A 20,364-nucleotide genomic window follows, 5' to 3' on the forward strand; every position below is an offset into this window, starting at 1 on the left:
TTGTCCACCGAAGACTACGTCCAATACTCTTGCAACACAAGAGATTTTCCACTAAATATTATGAGTAGTAATTACAAAATCTCATCCCGAGATCTCTAAGTACCTTATCCACTCACTAATATTTATTGCAATGAATGAAAAATTTTAGTGATGGCTTTGGATTGTCTTTACAAGTATGAAATATTATAACACTTGAAATCCAATCAACTCTCTTTGTATGCTTAGTAATAATGCTCAATAAATTTGTAAAACTTTGAAACAATTACTTCAAGTAACTCAGAAAAATTTTCTTTTGAAAGTTTAAGAACATAGTGCAAAAGTGCAGAAAAATAGTGAGAGAATTTTTCAGAGTAGTATGAGAGTTATATGAAAGTTGTGTATTTTTGTTGTGAGAGTTAGAGTCTTTATATAGACTTCCAAAACACCCATGGTGTCTTTCTGAAAATGTAGGAGTTGTTTGGAGTGAAAACATTTCGTTTTGAAATCTGAAATCTCATGCAACAGTCTTCAGTAATCGATTACTGATAGTGGGTAATCGATTACCCAAACTCATTGTCCAATATTTATTTAAAAACGAATTAGAGTAATCGATTACACCATTTGGGTCATAGGTTACTCAACTTTTGTAAAACTGGTAATCTATTACTCAAAGGCAGTAATGGATTACTCTCTTTTAAGTTGGATAACTCTTTTTTCTCTCACATGTAACTTGTTACTTGAATGAAGTAGCCTGTTACACATCATTTCAAAAAATGTTTTAAGTATTTTTTTTAAAGTGTTTTAAATATATTTAGGATAGAAGTACCTATATAGACTTAATCTAATTTTCTTGAAGTTTTATTCTTCTTTGTCTTCATAAGTATTCTTCATTTTCTTCTTTTTGGTAATGTTGGTGTCTTCATCAAAACCGTGCTAAGGTCAAGAGCAAATATCTTCTTCACAATCTCCTCATTTTTTATGATGACAAACCAATATCTTCTTGACAGTGTAGTTTTCTAAATTTTATGAGAGTAGTATACTTTGTGATATATCTTAACTTGTCTTGAGTATGCTCCCCCTATCTTTTGGAGTAATGTGCCTGAAATATAATTTTACAGAAAATACACTCCAATTTTTCTCCCCCTTTTGACTTCATCAAAAGTAGAAAAGCAAAGAGATTCCAGCACAATATATAGCATACATACACTTTATATAATTAAGATATAACAATATTGTAAATATTGTAGCATATATTCATGTAAAGATGAAGATAAGTATTGCAATGCATAAATAAGATGTTTCAATCAAATATCCAGGAATGAAAAAATAAAGCACAAAACATCATAAAGTAACTTGTCCAAGAATATGTAGCAATAACTCAAAAACAACAACCAAGTAAAATTAAAAATTTGTCCGAATTTTAAAAATAATACGCATATAACAGCACAGAGTAATCGGTTACTCAAAAATAAATTTTTAAAATTTTCAAACAGCAGCTTTGAGTAATAGATTACTTACTTTGGGTAATCAGTTAATGAAACACGATGTTAACCATGTAATCGGTTACTCTCCAGTGTAATCGATTACTTACCCCAGAAAATCGATTACTTACCCCAGAAAAACTTATTTTTAGGCAAAATGAAGCTATGAAAATGATTTTAACCCAAAAATTTAAGTTTTTGAACACAAATAAATATATTTAAGATCAAGTAGGCATGAGATAATAATGATGAAACAAACATGTAATTATATAAGCATGTTAAGACAGGTAAGCTTCATCAAGAATGTCCATTTCAAGTCTAATCTTGTAAAAAAGTTCTTTTGTCAATGGTTTAGTAAAAATGTCTGCAAGTTGGTTGTGAGTATCAACAAATTCTACAGATACATCTTTCTTTTGAACATGGTCCCTTAGGAAGTAAGGTCTTATATCTATGTGTTTAGTTCTAGAATGCATAATGTGATTCTTTGTAAGGTTTATAGCACTAGTATTATCACATTTCAGCGGAATGCAGCCTAAGTCTAAGTCATAATCTCGTAATTGTTGCTTAAGCCACAACACTTGGGCACAACAACTACCTGCTGCTATATATTCAGCCTCAGCAGTTCTTAGTGCAACACATGCTTGTTTCTTGCAAGACCCAGAAACTAAAGCATTGCCTAAAATGTGACAAGTACCACTTGTACTTTTCCTTTCGGATTTACATCCCGCAAAATCTGAATCTGAATATCCAACCAGTTCACAAATACTTGCTTTATGATACCATAGTCCAACTTCAGTTGTACCTTTTAGATATTTCATAATTCTCTTAACAACAACTAAATGTAATTCTTTTTAAACTTCAGTTGTACCTTTTATATATTTCATAAATCTCTTAACATCAACTAAATATGATTCTTTTGGTTTAGATTGATAACGTGCCCACAGACATACACTAAACATGATATCAGGTCTACTGGCAGTCAAATATAGAAGAGATCCGATCATACCTCGATACTTTGAAATTTCAATACTTTTTCCATTTTCATCGGTATCAATGTATGTGCTAGATCCCATACGAGTAGCTATTGGCTTGCAGTCATCCATTTCAAATCTTTTCATCAAATGAATATTTTTTCCACTTTCATCGGTGGTATCAATGTATGTGCTAGATCCCATTGGAGTAGCTATTGGTTTGCAGTCATCCATATTAAATCTTTTTAGTAAATCCTTGCAGTACTTGGTTTTACTCATAAAAATGTCATTATCAAGCTGTTTGATTTGTAGTCCAAGAAAGTAATTTAACTTTTCATCATGGATATTTCAAATTCTTCTTGCATCATTTTGCCAAATTCACTATACAAATTTTCATTAGTAGAACTAAAAATAATATCATCTACATAAATTTGAACTAGTAAAGTATGATGATTTATTTTCTTTATAAATAGAGTAGTGTCGACCTTCCCTTTGGTAAAACCTTTTTCTATCAGGAAAGTTGTTAGACGGTCATACCACGCTCGTGGAGATTGCTTTAGACCATAGAGAGCTTTCTTTAACTTGTAAACATGAGAAGGATGTTTGTAATCTTCAAAACCAGGAGGTTGTTCTACAAACGCTTCTTCTTGAATGTAGCCGTTGAGAAAGGCACTCTTGACATCTATTTGATATAACTGAAAATTAAGAGAACAAGCATATGCAAGTAATAGCCTAATAGCTTCAAGTCTAGCAACTAGAGCAAAGGTTTCATCAAAGTCAATACCTTCTTCCTAATTGTATCATTGGGCTACTAGTCTGGCTTTATTTCTAATTTTAATAGCAAATACTACAATTGTTAATTCTAGGTTAGATAGTCTTACACATGGGACTTCAATTGTCTTGATGCATAAGATACTATCTTCCTACTAGTTTCAAAAGCCTTACCATTAGGTAGCTCTGTTGTGTGAATTGTGATGCATTTAGTTGAAAGTAACCCATAACAAGTAACCAGAAGGAAAAAAATAACTGTCATATTTCATTGTTGGTTAGCACAACTACTTCTTAAGAATAGGAGCCACATCTTAATTTATGTAACTTCCTATACCTTTCATTTTATCGGTGAGAAAAGTAAAACAAAAATTAAATATATATTAACCTTATGTTTTCTGACTAATGAAAATAAAATAGTACATGGTGATATATACTTTGGATAGAAGATGTGCTCCCGTAAAAACTGAGCAACATATTCTTTCTAATAATTTGTATCACTCATATTCCCTTTATTTTTCATCGGTGAAAAAAAATAAAACAAAAATTAAATATATATTAACTTTATATTTTCTGACCAAAAGATAGTACACATCTGCGACAAAAAAATGTAAGAACAATGCTGCATTTTCTATCCCATAATAATTTTTACCTTCCATGTAACCAATCTTCCATCTATATCACAATAACTTCACTTACCATTCTCTACACAGCAGAGTAGTTGTCACAAAAATAACCACAAGGCACAACAAGAATGAGCCAAAATTTGGTAAATTTCCATTGCTGAATTTAATTCTGCACAAGCATCACACTTGACACTGCTGTGTTTCCCTGGTCCATCTTACAAACAAAAAATACCAATGTACCCCATCATCATTAATCACAGGCAGAAAGTGGCACCAGTAGAATACACATTGGATGTAACATGCATTTAAAATAGATGGCCATGAAGGACAAACCCTGTCTAACTACCTCATTAAATCACTTCTTTTAGCTGTACCCAGCACTGAAATGTACTAATAAATTCAACTGCAGATAACAGTCAAAGCTTTTAAGCTTGGAACGTTCACAAAATTATAAGCATTTAAGCATGACTTAGCAGCTATAGATTCCACTTGCACTGCACTTGATTCATCTAGTCAATCTTTTCACTCAACAACTACATAATTTAAGTTTGAATCAGGTGTCCTTTTTAAAAAAAAATTATATCTTGTAATAAATCCTCATCAAGGTTAGTAATTTGTCATAATCTTAAAGTAAAAAAAAGTCCTCTCCCTCTAATTTTTATATTGTGTATATACCATTTTCTATTATATTGAAGTTAAATGAACTTACTACTGCAAATTGCTATTGGAATTTAGAAGCAAGTGATTTTACAACTTTGGAAATCACCTAACCTGTGCTAGAGACAGGTCATATCTTTGTTTAATAGTGAGAATATCATTTCTAAATATAGTAGGTATTAATGCAAATCACCAATTCAAATTTGATTATTGAATCACCTTGATGTTGACCAACTTTACAGGGTAAAAATATCAACTCTATTTTCAACCCAAGAAACAAAAACTCTCTTCTCTTTTCTTTAAGCCAGCTTTTTTATAGTAAAAGAAAAGCTAAGAACTCCCCCCTTGAGAATCAAATATTCCTACCCTTGTAAGAACTTGAATTAAGCAACACTTCCATGATCTGACCCATCATCATAGTAATAAGGGGACAATTTTCCATCTTTTTTGGAAGACTTGGCTTGGTTCTCTATGCCCACTTCTTGCAGCATCTTGACCACTCTTCTCATTGCAGGCCTGTTGATTGGAAGAGGACTAGTGCACATGAGACCAATGTTGAGGACCCTGCAAATTTCTTCTTTGAAACAAGAATCAAGCCTTGAGTCAAGAACATGGTCGACACCTTTTTGATCCAAGGTGCTGCATGCCCATGTAACCAAGTCCTTTTCCCCAAATTCAGGGTCTACAGGCTTTCTTCCAGTAACCAACTCAAGTATGACAACACCAAAACTATATATGTCACTCTTCTCATTCACTCTAAGTGTGTATGCATATTCTGCACAAGGAAAGAACAGTGTCAGTTAGGCTCCAAAGAGAAGATGTTATTAGACAGTCAAACATGGAATAGAATTTAATCATTGTAGCACATGATAATCTAAAGGTGTTAGTAAGAAGAGCTATGTAACCAAATAAACCATTTGATAGGAACCACATAAACAAGGCGGCCTAGTGCACAGGACTCCCACCTAGTAGGGTCTGAGGAGGGTAGATGGATGTTGTCTTACATGTCGCGAGTTAAAAGGTTGTTTCTAGGATTTAAATTTATGACTTCCAGGTCACAAGGCGAGCAAACTTACCGTTGCGCCAAAACTCGCCCTTTTTTATACATTAACATTGTTACAGTTTTTGTATCAAGGAAAAAAACAACATTGTTATAGTTTTTGTACCAAGAATGAAAAAGAGTAACACTGATATTTCTATGGCCATGAAAAAGGATTGATTCCCCTGCACAGATAGTTAGACAATTGCAGACAAAGTTCATTAAAAGCTCGAAAATGTGATAAATTAAACCAAAACATTTACTTTGAGTTAAGTGCGAGTAGCACATTAAATGCATCTCAGATTCATCAAGATGAGATTAAACATGATGAAAAACTAAAATTAAATAACAGGACATAACTACAAACCTGGTGCAATATATCCACAAGACCCAGCTATGATGGACATGGACTTAGTTCCTTTTCCATTGGATTCGACTACCTTAGCGACTCCAAAATCTGCCACCCTTGCACCGAAGTCCCCATCCAACAAGATGTTGTTAGATTTCACATCTCTGTGGACAATCGGTGGAACACAATCATGATGCAGATAAGAGAGACCTTCAGCAGCATCAACAGCTATCTTAAACCTAGTTGGCCAATCCAACAACCCTCCTTTACTGCTATGTAGCAAATCACCGAGACTGCCATTCGGCATGTACTCATACACCAAGAGCTTGCAGTCCCTAGTGGTGCAGCAACACCATAGCTTGACAATGTTCTTGTGCCTAATTTTGCCCAATGTTTCAACTTCCGCATCGAAAGCATTGTCTTGAATCCTACCCTTTTCGACATCTCCACTCCCGGTTTCCGTTTTAGCCCCTCCCCAAATCTTCTTCACAGCCACGGCCTCCCCACTGCTAAGTACAACTTTATAGACCTTCCCGGATGATCCACTTCCTATCACATTATCTTCATCAAGACAGTTCAAAATCTCATCTTCACCAAAACCCAGTTTATGAAATGACATCAAAGTCCACTTAGACTTATCAATACCTCCTTTGCCATTCTTGAAATTCCTATACTTGAAGTAGAACCAAACCACACCAACAACAAACACTAATGTGGCAACAATGAAGAGAGATCTAAGCAACCAAACAAAACCTGAAGCCTTCTTATCCTCATTTTTCCCATCACAAAGGCCTTTCAAATCACCACACAAACCAGGATTACCCACAAAGCTAGCCTTATACATATCCTTAGCCAACATTGGGGGAATTTCACCAGAAAGCTGATTATAAGACAAATTAAGCTCATTGAGCTTCAAACTCTGCAACCCCAGAGGGACTCTGCCTGAAAATTTGTTATTCGAAAGATCGAGGAAATTAAGCTGAAGCAGACTCCCGAAATCATTAGGGATATTCCCACCAATGTCATTATTAGCCAAATTCAACTCATTGAGTTTCTTCAATGACTTAATTCCCTTAGGAAGCTCCCCTGAGAGCTTATTGTTATGAAGATCAAGAGTCCCGAGCTGTCGAAGGTTAACAATACTATCAGGCAAAGAACCATTGAACATGTTATCACCACCAGAAAATTCCTCAAGATGTTCCAACCACCCAATCTCCTCAGGAATCCATCCTGAGAAATTGTTCTTCGACAGAATCAACAGCGATAGATTAACCGCCCCACCAATAGTCCTCGCGATTGAACCATTGAACTCGTTATCAACAAGTTCAAGCAGATAAACACGAGGCAAGGCCCAAAATCCCGCCGGAACCTCGCCGGAAAACTTATTATATCCAAGCCTAACACGCATCAAACTCTGGCACGCTCCCAAACTCGCAGGAATCCCACCGGAGAACGAGTTATATATAATCAAAATCTCCTCCAACTCACCGCGATCACACAAACTTGCCGGAATCTCACCGGAGAATTGATTATTCGAAACATCAATCAACCTCAAAGGCGCATTCTTCCCCAAATTCTCCGGCAACTTCCCAGAGAGCCTATTCCCAAACAACCTGAGCTCATATAAATTCGGCGAATCCGCCAAACTCTCCGGCAACTCACCCTCAAACGAATTCTCATAAAGGTTAAGACTCTCCAACGGTAACCGAGTCAACTCATCAGGAATCCTCCCACTCAAACGATTCATCGAAGCATCAAAAAGCCTCAATGCAGTTAAATTCTCCATCCCAACCGGTAACTCACCCGATAACGAGTTATTAAACAACTCAACCTGCCACAACCGAGTCAACCCAGTAATCGAACTCGGTATCTTCCCATCCAAACCATTCATAGAAAGATCCAACACCACAAGACTTTTCAAATTCCCAAACTCCTCAGGAATGGGTCCCACAAGGTTACACTGAGAGAGCCATAGAACTTCCAAGTTTGTTAATTTTCCAAGAGAAGAAGGAACCCGAGCAGGTGAAAATGGGTTAAAAGAGAGGTTAAGCATTCTAAGCGTTGTAACGTTTCCTAAAGAATAAGGGATAGAACCTTCTAGAAGATTATAAACAAGTGACAATGTTTCAAGCTTCTGGAACATTCCAAACGAAAACGGAATAGAACCAGAGAAGTTATTTCCAGTAAGATCAAGATAAGTTAAATTGGGAAGCTCAGAAAGTGTTTGAGGAATTGACCCAGTGATTAGATTCTGAGACAAATCAAGGCGCGTGAGTGTTTGGCATATGGAGATAGAAGAAGGGAGCGTTTGGTCGATGGAGTTGTTGAACAAAGTGACGGAGGTCAGGTTCGGGAGACGGCACAGAAGCGAGGGTTGGAACTGGCCTCGGAGGTTGGAGCTAGAGAGGTCGAGTGAGGTTATGGTTGAGTTGGTTGGGTCACATGTTATGCCGAACCAGTTGCTGTTGCATGGGTTTGAGGAATGGAGGGACCACGTGGAGAGGGTGGAGTCAGGGTCGGAGAGGGTGAGTTTGAATTGGTAGAGGTAGAGTCCTTCTTGGTTTAAAGAGAGTGTGAGGGTTGGTGTGAAGAGAAAGAGGGAGAATAGGAAGAGAAAGGAATGCATTGTTCTTGAGATTGTTGTGTTGTGTTGTGTTTTTGAAAGAGGATTGGTTTATTTATTTCAACTTCAGTTATGAGGGAAAGAGTCATACTCTGCTTCTATACTCATTGCTGCTAGTACTACTGGTTTAGGATAATCAAGACACTCTTATTGTCTTCTAATAATTTCTGATCATAATGTAATGCTTCATAATGCCAACTTTTTATGAAAAAAAGAACAAGCTAATTTATATCATTGTAATATTTACTCATTGTAAGTATAAAAATTTATAATTTATATTATGTTTTTTAATAGTAACTTAGTAAGTAGTAATTAAATATAAATAGTTGATGATATAAATAATAATGTATAAAAATCATTAACAGCGTATATTTTTTCTCAATTTGTTTTTTTATGCATAAAATAGCAGGTGTTTATTAAAATAAGTACTTTGTTTTTTATTCCTTAATTAATCAAGTCATTTGAGAATGGCGGTGCTACGAATAAGATCTTTTAATTGTTTTAAAAACTTTGTTAACTCATTCTCTATCATTAAGGAGTTCAAACAAACAAAATATATATTAGAAAAAACATTTTGAATTTGAGGTATTAAATTTATCAATTTTGAATGTCACATTTATTATAGAATTTATACAAGCTACCAAATGTATCTCCTTATCTTTCTAGATAAGGAACTAATCTATTTTGGGATTCGTAGTTATCACTTCTAATAATTGAACTTTTAACTTTAAAGATCTAGTAGTATCTTCCAGAACTAGTCTAAGGCTTTCTTGATTATAAATAATTATTATAAGGGATGTTCACCAACTTTAGAGAGATCCATTCTCTTTCCTAATAATATTAGTTGGTGCAATTAAGAAATCTAAAAAAGAATATCCGTGTACACAAATATTGAGTTCAATATTTTAAAATTATGATCTTCAAGAGTGTACATATGGCCTTAATAACAAACAAAAAAGTCTTAACAGGAGTGTTATGAAATATGTAGTTTCTGTAGGAAAAATGTATTTTCTGCATCCAAATGTTGTAAATTGGGAGGTATTCCTAAGACCAAAATGTTTTGAACTGTTAAAATATTACAATTATAAAAATTGATTGAGTAGAAATTCAAATTTGAAGTGAATCATTTGTGATAATTCTGGCACATGAGAGAATATATATCCAGTTCTTTATTAATGAACCTATCCACTTTTTCTTTAAATAGATAGAAGCCTCGTACTAAATTTTCAATTATGGGTTATATAGCTCAAAGGTATTCTGATATATAAATTTTGTTCACCTATATGAGGTTGGTATAAATGTATTAAAAGAACGGTAGAGATGTATTAAAAGATAGATATAAGAAATATATATTGCCATTTATAATTGGAAAATTTGGATCTAGCAAGTGACAAAGAAGTACTAGATTAAAGAAAACAGATGATCTCTTACGTAATTTATATTTATTATTATTACTAGTAAGTACAAATTAAAAAAAAACATTAAAGTAACTCCTAAGATACAAGAAGAGACAAGATGAAGAAAAAAAAACAACCGTTTACTTTCATAGAGTGGCGTAACATAGTAAATTCGATTACTGAATACAGGAAAAACCAAACATTAGTGGAAGACAAGAATGATATTGACAATCAATGTGGTTTTGGAGTAAAGAGAAAAATATATACTAATAACATCACTGGTGTGAGATACAACAATATATCATGATAACATCAATGGAGAAATAGAACCTAAACTTTGAATATTTCTTATTCTTATTTTTATAAATTCTCCTATTTTTCAATTTACTTGTTTAACTAATTTTTATAGGGTTCATGTTAATTAATAATGTAAAGACATTAGTTAAGATATTAACCAAGAATACATCAACGTGTTTTAGACTTTACTTGTTTTAATATATATTCCAACCCGGATATACCCGCGCTGCCAACCCCATGGAGTTTACTAGCTCGGTCGTCTCTGACCAGCTTAGTAGACTGGAGGCAACTGTTCTAGCCCGGTCATACCCGCGTTACCAACCCCAAAGAATCTATTAGCCCAGGGATACTAGCCTGGTCGTCTCTGACCGACGTAGTAGACTGGAGGCAGCTGTTTTAGCCCGATCATACTCATGCTGTCAACCCCAAAGAATCTATTAGCCCGGTATCCCCGGGTTACCCCTGAGTATCTCGTGCAGAACTCCACATGTCCCCTTCTTTCGCCTCAGCCTATGGCAGATGCAATAAATGTTCTTGACATGACATTAAGACCTCTCACACGCTATTTAATGCACATCAAACATGTTAATGCACCGTTGACATATCATTTAATGTGTCATGACTCGTCATCATTGTCAGGCAACAAACCACATGTCACGCTGCCTTAACATTCTACGTGCCCCCGAAGGGGCAGATCCGCAGGTCAAGTAAAGACGACCAGAGTACGTTCTTGGTACCCGTTTAAAGCTAGCCAATGACGAGATGTCATCTCAGCACATCTTAAGCTCTATAAATATAAGAGACTATACATGAAGTATAATTAATTCTCATTCTCTCATTTATTGATACATTTATTGTTCTAATTTCTCTATTATTTACTCATTTATCTCTCTAGAATAATCTACCGACTTGAGCGTCGGAGAACCTTTTCATATACCTTCCTCGACGGGTCCGGACGACAATCCAACTATTTATCTTCAGCTTCTAATCATCCCCTCTTAACAATAAATAATAATATACTTTTTATAAAAAGAGGATTTTCCTTAACCAGGTTCATTTGGATTTTACGACTTCTTTAATGTCTTATCCGATCCAACCTCAATTCTGGAAGACCCTTAGTCAAATAATAGTAGAATAAAGGAAAGTTTCATTAATTTTTGATGTACTAATTAATACATTATTTTATAAGTTAAAGTTATTTCTTTTATTATTTTACTTCAAAAATTATCTCTTTAACCAACTTACGTACGTAGGTCACCAATCTCCTAGCACACTGGTTCCCATAAATATATGCCGGTACTTCCGAATTTCCACTATCACTATTTTCAATATAAATAAATGTCATATTTTTAACTTACTCGTTTTAGAATACAAAATCATAGACAATCGTCGTTGTTACGGGACGGCACCTATTATCACATATTTTATGTTATTCCATGGGTGTATTGTGAAATACAATAAATTTAATTAAAAATATAACAAATTGTAATTTTTTTAACATAATAACTTTGATAGAACTTTGAGATATTAATTGTGAACATTGAGTTTCATAATTTTTTCTTCTTCCTAATAGTATTATAAAAATAATATGAAATTGAGTTTACAGAAAGGGCTTGGTGAGCGTCACTATCGGTCAAGTCATGAGTGTGTGATAGAGAAGAGGGTGAATAGACGGTACAGAGGTTGAAATATGTGAAGGGCCACTGTTCCTCTCTGACGGTTATATTCCAGATTCAGAGGAGATACAGACAAAATTGTCGTAGACATTTTAACCATTTTCAAAGTTTCAAACACTCCCTCCATTCAAAGTATTTTTTTAATAAGAGAACACAATAATCGTCGTTAATCTCCATGTCCTTTTTATTTTCTTATTTTTGTTAATAAATAAAAATAGTTTTTAATTGTTCTAAATCAGAGAAAATTAATGAGAGAAATATATGTTATAAGATCTAAATAAAGAATAAGAATGATATTTATTATTGTGACAAAAATATTGTTATTCTTATTTCATGGGGAGTTTGAATAAGAATGAATATGTTGTTTGTCATTGTAGATGTTCAAAGAGTATATTAATATTTATTGTGATGAAATACAAACTCTCGTTAAACATTTCACACTTTCAAAACAATTTTAAATATATGTAATTAAAAGTCGTTTATGAGTAATATAAAAGTTAATTACATTTAGCCAAAAATCAAATTTAGATTAAGAATACGTTTGACAAGACTCTGCTGAGGAACATAAGCCATTAAAAAACTTATCTAATAGAAAATAAGATTGTAGTATTATTTGGTTGCAGTGAATTTTCAGAAAAGTCTGAGAATTATAAGTCTGAATTTAAGCTACTCATGTTTTATAAATCACTTACTTATAAGCTATTTCACATCATTTTATCACTTATAGATTAGTTTATTATTTAGTTTTACTAAAAAAATGTTAGCTAATTATCTTTCTATCAGATTTTTCAACCTTCGACAAAGTTTTCAATGCCTAATAAGAAAAAGTGTAATATATTTATGCACAATCTGTCTCGTATTTCATTTATATTATTTTTTAAGAGTTAATAATAATTGCAAATGAATAATAAATAATGGACAGACAATATATAAAACTTTTACACTATTAATTCATACATTTTTTTCTCAAATACAACACAATAAATTAGTACAACTAATAAACATTAAACATACGAATACATGTTAAAAATTTAGTATCATTGTCAAATTATATATAAAAAATCTTTTCTTGAAATATGTGAATAAAAAGTTAAAAAGCAATGAAAATACATTGTGAAACTAAGTTTACGATCGCTTAGACAGTTAAATATTTAATATTACTATACAAAAACAAATTATTAAACTCTTATTCGATCCTAACCCTAAAAATCCTTCAAAAAAATATATCTCTCACTAAAAACATCCAAATTTAGATTGAATAAGAAATACAACATATTATATCAGAGCAATTAGTATATATTAAACATTTTATTATATCTTAAAGAATTAACACAAATATGGCAATAAAAAAACACATGAGAACAACTCGTGAAGTAAAGTAGCATGCATGGTTAGATTTTAGCAAGGTACTACATAAAAGTGGCAATTAAGTGTTCATCATTATTTTTCTTTTAATGTATCTCATGGTTAATGGTTACGTGAACATGAATGATTAGGTATGTCCCTCGCATGAAAACATTAGAGGGAAAGTTTTAGTCAACTTAATCTTTGGTAACCATTGATCATGGAAGCTTGCAGCAAAATATGTTGGCAAAACTCAACAAATGTTAGGCCTGCTTTGGAAAATTATGGCATTTGTATATGTCACATTTTGAATGTATAGTGTAACATATACACCTGATTTGTCTCCCCATGCTTATGTATTACTATTACTTTTGATGATAATGTTTGTCACCCTTGGGGTGAAATTTTTTTAGCATCATTTTCCATTTATTATAATTTGGTTAGAAGATGTAAGAATTTGTAGCATACTATTGCATAAATAAATACAATATGGATGATGTACATTGCATACTTGCTTTTGGTTGGTCATGATTAGATTAGGTTGGTGGAATTGTATAGTCAACGGTTATAACAAATATATAGTGGGAAGGTTACTGAATTTTAAGAACGAAAGAATATTAAATCTAAATCATATCCAATTTTAAAGATTAAAAGTTTATTTACAGTTTTTATAGGCAAATGTTAGTGTTTATTTTTGTTATGAAATTTGAACTAGCAACCTCCTTCTCTATTCTTTGGACCTTTAACCCTAATCATTAAATCAAGTTTATGACTCCCAAGTTTGTTTGTAGTTATCTAGTAATCATTTAAGAAGTTATATACTCCTTTTTGTCATTTTTACAATATATTTTTGGTAGTAGATAATAATATTGTTACTATCACTAAATTTCTCAATAGTTAAATATAGTTTTTTTTTTAAATTGTCATTCATGAATGAACATTTCAACCAATTAATTAATTAATTAATTATGTTTTCTTTCCAATAATTTAATCCAATAAAATTTTCCTAACAAAATCAATTAATGTACCTATTACTTTTTAAAATACATTATAAAAAAATTCAAAACTAAAACCTCAAAAGACTTCTTAAAATAAGGATCAAAAGTATATATTTATTTTGATCATTAAATAAGTTAAGATTTATCATCTCATTTTATCATGGTAGTTCCTCTTATTGTAAGGAGCATTTACTTAATGAGATGAATTCTCATTTTTAAAATGTTAAAACAATAAATCTAGAACATATAACTGAATATCAATATTAAAAGTAATAATCTAATAAATACTTAAAACAGTCATGCATAATTATTTTTAATTTTGATTATTTAATAAATTTTATTGTTGAAATTCATTATTATTTTTAAAACAAACAGAGTAGTTCCTGTATGTCGGTGGCATCTATATATAATTGCTAAATTGTATATAAAGAATTATACAATTAGAACTATGCTCTCTTTACCCTCTTGTATCTCATAATGTGATGTTTGATGGGTTGGATATTCCAAGTGGGAATGAAGAAGTCTCACATTATGTAAAAGTTAATGAGTCAAAGAATATTCAATTTGATGAACCCATATATTTAGATTTTGGGTCAAAATACGTGTCAAACTCATTTATATACTTCTTTCATTTGGCCCAAAGACAATTTTTATATCTCACTTATAAAGATCTTCCAACATAATGTTTACAATACATTGTACAAGATTACACAACATAATATAACTAACATTTAGAATCATGGTAAGCAAATTGAATATCTAGGGTCAGTGCAATATCAAATACAAATGTTGGAACAGTGATAAATAAATAAAACTTCTAGCGGCATCAATTTGAAAAAAGAAAGACCCTTCACATTTTCACCCCTTTATTTAACTTAACGAACTAACAAAATGCACATTGCACAATAATTACCTAAACTGGGTTTTCTGCATTCTACAGTTGTAACTTGTGGTCCAGGCTCAGTGGACTACATAAAGAAACATCTTGTCATCTATGATTTCAAATCTATCTCATTATCAAATTACAAATTTATAATACAAAAAGGTTAAACTTATTTTCTCATTTTGTTTTCTATATCACATGAGAAAAAAATTAGTGGTCCAACAAAGTAGAAGAAACCCACCTAAGCACTTTCCTGATTTTCTATTATAAAATCTAATGTTATTAATACGTATTAGTCATCAAACCAGTTAGTATACTGATATAATGATATAGTGGTTTAATTGGCGGTTCACTAATTAAACCGTATACCGGTGAAATTAGATAGATATATATATATATATATATATATATATAACACATTAACATTAATGTTGAAAAATCAATAAAAAATAATATTTTTTTTCTATTTTCATAAAAAAATTAATTTTAAATAAAAACCGACCGGTATGACCACTACAGTTCAATTAAAAACCAGCCGGTATAACTATTTTGACCGGTTTTGATTAATATGATTATATGATCGGTATAATTATTGTATCGTACTAATTGAACTGGTCAGTACGAACTGGTTTTTACAACACTCATAAAATCAGTTATAAGAAAATTTTAGTACAATACAATATCTTTTTCCATAGTACATAAGCTGCCAGCTTCAGTAGCTTCACTATAAAGATGAGCATAGTTCTATTGTGGAGCCCCAGAAAAAGATTTGTGGGGCCTAAAATCAAAGCTTTTACAAACTTTGAGACAATGATATGGCCCTGATCCGTTATATATATTAAGCTAGACAAAAGATACAAGAGGGTAGTAAAGAGAATGGTGGATCCAACCCTTTTGAGTCTGTTCAAACTACATACATTATTGTCCTCTTATACTTCATTCTACTAGCTTTCCTCCATGCCACTTTACTTGTAATTTTTATATAAAAATCATCTTTGAAATTTTATATGGAGCTATTTCTTTTGTCTAGAAAAAAAAACTCGAATTCGTTCTAATTTTTAATAAATAAAAGTCATATTAATCATTAAGTATAAATTTTAATAACATTTTATTCTTTACTATGAATTGATTTGATTAACATTTGATATTTTTAGGGACCATTTTCTATTTGTTTTCCTTTTGTTATTGTGATGCACAACCTTTCTTTGTCTAAACTATGTGAAAAGTGGTACCTTGCACCAAGCTATGGGGGAATTTTTTCCACTTTGGTGCAGCTTTCTCTTCTTTTGGTACGAATCCTTTTGTTTCCAACTACCATGAATGATAAGTGGATTAAATTAAGAGATTTGTGGAAGATCCCAGATTATGTTTATTCCTTTGATGATTAGTTTAGTTTAACAAAACAATGTGTTTAAAGCACATTCCTTTATTAGAAAATGAATATATATTAGCTGGAGTGGCTCCAAAATGAACTATTTGCTCATGGATGATAGAAGGAAAGTAATCATACGCTGCATATTCTACATAGAAAAATAAAAAAAAATGTTTCTTTACAAACTTCACCTTACAGCAATGATATGTGGCGAATTGAAGTATAGATGTGGAAAAAAAATGAGATAAAACCTATAAAAACAGCAAATGTGAGAAAATTTTGTTAAGTAATAAAGTCCTGGTTGGGACTAGAGTTAAGAATAGTTTATAATGAATATTAATGCTATTTTTATGAGCAATTGTAGGGTTGAGTTAGATCCAATTAGTTGAACATGGTATAAAATTCTCCTCTGATCTATAATGTCTCACATCAATTAAGAATATGAGTCTTAAATACATATTAACCTTTATAAATGTATATATAATATATGTAATCTCTTTTCTCTTATAAACCCACCTATCATGGAAAGGCTATGACAACAAAATTAAACTTACACCAACCCTTAATTACTTTTGTTAGGTTTATGTTTCATGATGCATGATTCCTTCTCATACCAAGCATCAATCAATTATGCTTCTTTTGAAAAGGGTGGAATGAACCTTGAAATTTTATTAACTACTGAGTGCTGGGGTTAGGGAAAACTATGATTAGTGATTTAATTAGCCAGCTAATTTTATTGCATAAAATATCACTATTTTAATCTATAGTCCATTTTCTTAACCAAAGATATTTCCATCTAAAACAATCATCAACAAATGAAGTCTCTATATAATGGGTGATATGATGTTGATGCCATTTCTTGATGTGAGGTTCATGAATTGTTTCATCATTGAAATTACCTACCTAGTATCAAATTCTGTAGAAAATGGTTTGCATTATTGTGCACATAAATATCTTGCTTCTTAATCTTCTATCACGTGGTTTGGTTTAGCCATTAAGGGATATTGGAAAATGAACAGAAATAAATTCTTTCTCAATGCCTCCATTGGTAGCATTAGCTTATAGGATGTGATTGATTGTTCTTTGTGACTCAGATATACCAGGTTTGGGTTATCTAATTCACCTGTTTAATAGCTCCATGTGCTACCTGCTAAATATACTCATTGTTTGAAAAAAAAATCAAAATAATTGACTGTATCAATAACATTGTAAGAATTATAATAATAAGTTCACATCTCTTTCCAATACTAGAATATAAGAATGAATTTTTTTAAGATTTCTTATTTATTTTTATTAGAAAATAATATATAATTATAATCGTTCAAAGAATTTTATTATCACATATCTTAATCTCATCAAGTATTGGATTGTCCATTACTAGAGAGAATCCACATTATATAATAATGATCTCAACAAAACTAAACTAATGTATTATAATAACATTATATGATAAACGTGGACTCTTATATCAACATTTTTTAACTAATATTTAATCATGAATTGTTGACCAACAAATGACCTTCCTTTGAATTTTTCTTGATAGATTTATTAAATGCATGAAAAAATTGTAAAAATAAGAGAGATGTAAAAATAATTACATACAATATATTAACTATGATGTTGATATTTTGATATTCAAATAAAATAACTTGTTGCTAACCCTTTTATCTCAAATTATGAATGATATTGGCATAAACATAGGCACATAGAGACACCCTAGAAAACGATAAGATGATGAGTCACTACTATAATTTTTCCATCAACCAAAAAAGACCCATGGACATTGTAGTCTTACCTAAGCATTGAAAGGCACTTAATTAGAGATAGTAGTTTATCATTAGAAGGTTCAATAAGAGACAATATTCCAAAATGGTAAAGTGATTGATGGATTGATACCCAAGGCATGTGTCTAGTGTCTAGTTACTTGCGTTTTGCAACTATCTACCATATCCATTCATCACATGTGCTTGGATAGATCAATAACATAAAGTAAAATTGGATGGTTGAGGACATAATACCTATGGACAATAGATAGCACTAGAATACAAAACCATGTAGTAGAACTTTTCATCTAATGCTATAGCCTAAGGTATAAGCTCCTACCCTTAATGTATAAAAGGAATAGACAAACAAAAATGGGGAGAAAGTAATGGGTGGAGCAAACAAAGACAAATGGAAGTGTTTTATGTGTTATGGGATTGATTCATTAAGATATTTTAATATTACAATGTACCCAAGAATAGTAGTGGGGGCCTCATTACTAGTGTTGGTGGTTTTAGACCCTTCATACATAAATTGAGTGATGTATATTGCTATTATTGAGTAGACTTATAAGATGTAAAACATTGCATGTGAAGTTGGCTATTCATCACTACATTTTGTTAATAGAAATTGCAAAATATATCAATATCAATAGAAAGACAAGGAGAACCAATTTTTGGAGTAGAAAGAGAATATTACTTGATATGATTATAAGCATCAATGCTAGTGCACAATATGCAACATTATCATAAAGGATACACTATCAATGTAGGTTTGCCACCAATCCTCAATTTGAGGGAAATGGTCAGAAACAAATCAATTAGTACTAGAAACAGAAAGTGGAACCAACCTAACAAAAAGTTCAGGGTGTCAATTATTAGGAAGAGAAAAAATATTTTAATCATTCATGATTTTGAAAGGTTATTGCTCTATCAACATGCTTGTTTGTGCTAAAGTGCAATTTATGTTCTGTAACGTAAAAGAGTGGCTAAACTTTACAGTCCATGCAACTCATCATCACTTCAACTATATCTCCTAGCATGTTCCCTCTCTCCATGATTAAAATAATTGATCTTGAAATGTGGATTACAAAGTCAAAGGTTTCAAGTTTATTATGTATAGTGATTTATATTGTTTTTATGTACATTAAGGATGTTCCTAAATGGATATAGTGTAGATCAATTTATTTTTTGAAGATGTAAGATTATGCATTAAAATAGTATTCTTTTTCGCACATTTGAAAAAATCTAATATCTGCTACTACATTTGAGAAGCCTGATTATTTATCAACAATGCTGCCTCTTATTGGTTGAGGGTGATTTATATTTATTACTAGTTTTTAGTTGAAATTATTAATGAGTGTAATATCTATACATTTACAATATAAAGATTTGTGCACAGTTAGTGTATTATTTACTCTTTATTTGAATTAATTTGTTTGAAAAGTCAATGCTCATTGAAAGTGAACGGTGAATGTGAATGATGCAGTAACAATGTAAAAAACTCTTATATTGTTAGTGTGTATGTCTTTTTCTCCGAAGGTAATTATATATTATATATAATGTGTGTGCTCAAATACAATCAGAACAAGGATTCAGCATAAGGATCTGGTTGGTTGGCCTAGTAAATTTACAATTTTGAAGACATGATTTTAGAGTACTAATTAAGGATAGTAATGATAAGAATCTTCAAACTCTAGGTCCAAATCTCATTAACTTACATTAGAAAAAAAATAATAATTGTGTTTTATAAAAACAAATTATGATATTATTTCAAATAACTTTTTCTTAAGTTTTTGTGAATAAGCCAAAAGTGTACATTGAAAAGTCAATGATTTTACAGGGTAACTCCTCCTTGACCCTCACAAACATATTAGTCCCCATCACAAAGCACCCTCATCATGATATGAGTTTTCGGCCCAAAGAAAAAATGATTATGCCCCTAATGGCTCTTATAGTATAGAAATGCAAGGGAAAAAATGTAATTACTTTACCAACAAACTTTGGAATTGAATTAATTGGATTGCTAATTGGATGAACTGTCCACAATTCAAAATCAACATATATGCAACTACCTAACCCATAGGACCAGATTCTACTCTCCATTGTTCTCATTCTTTAAGATTCTTCCTTTCTTAGAACTA

The 20,364-nt window shown here is 31.7% G+C and overlaps 1 protein-coding gene across 1 annotated transcript; it reads right to left on the bottom strand.

Annotated features, from left to right (window-relative positions):
* Window positions 4,662-8,616, bottom strand: LOC109334483 (receptor-like protein kinase HSL1). The gene is made up of 2 exons (XM_019570295.1): window positions 5,889-8,616; window positions 4,662-5,257 (listed from the first exon to the last, which is right to left on the bottom strand). The coding sequence occupies exons 1-2, from the start codon at window positions 8,494-8,496 to the stop codon at window positions 4,866-4,868; spliced, it is 3,000 nt and encodes a 999-aa protein (XP_019425840.1). The 5' UTR covers window positions 8,497-8,616; the 3' UTR covers window positions 4,662-4,865.

The sequence above is a fragment of the Lupinus angustifolius genome, chromosome LG19 (assembly GCF_001865875.1).
Source record: "Lupinus angustifolius cultivar Tanjil chromosome LG19, LupAngTanjil_v1.0, whole genome shotgun sequence".
NCBI classification, from domain to species: Eukaryota; Viridiplantae; Streptophyta; class Magnoliopsida; order Fabales; family Fabaceae; genus Lupinus; species Lupinus angustifolius.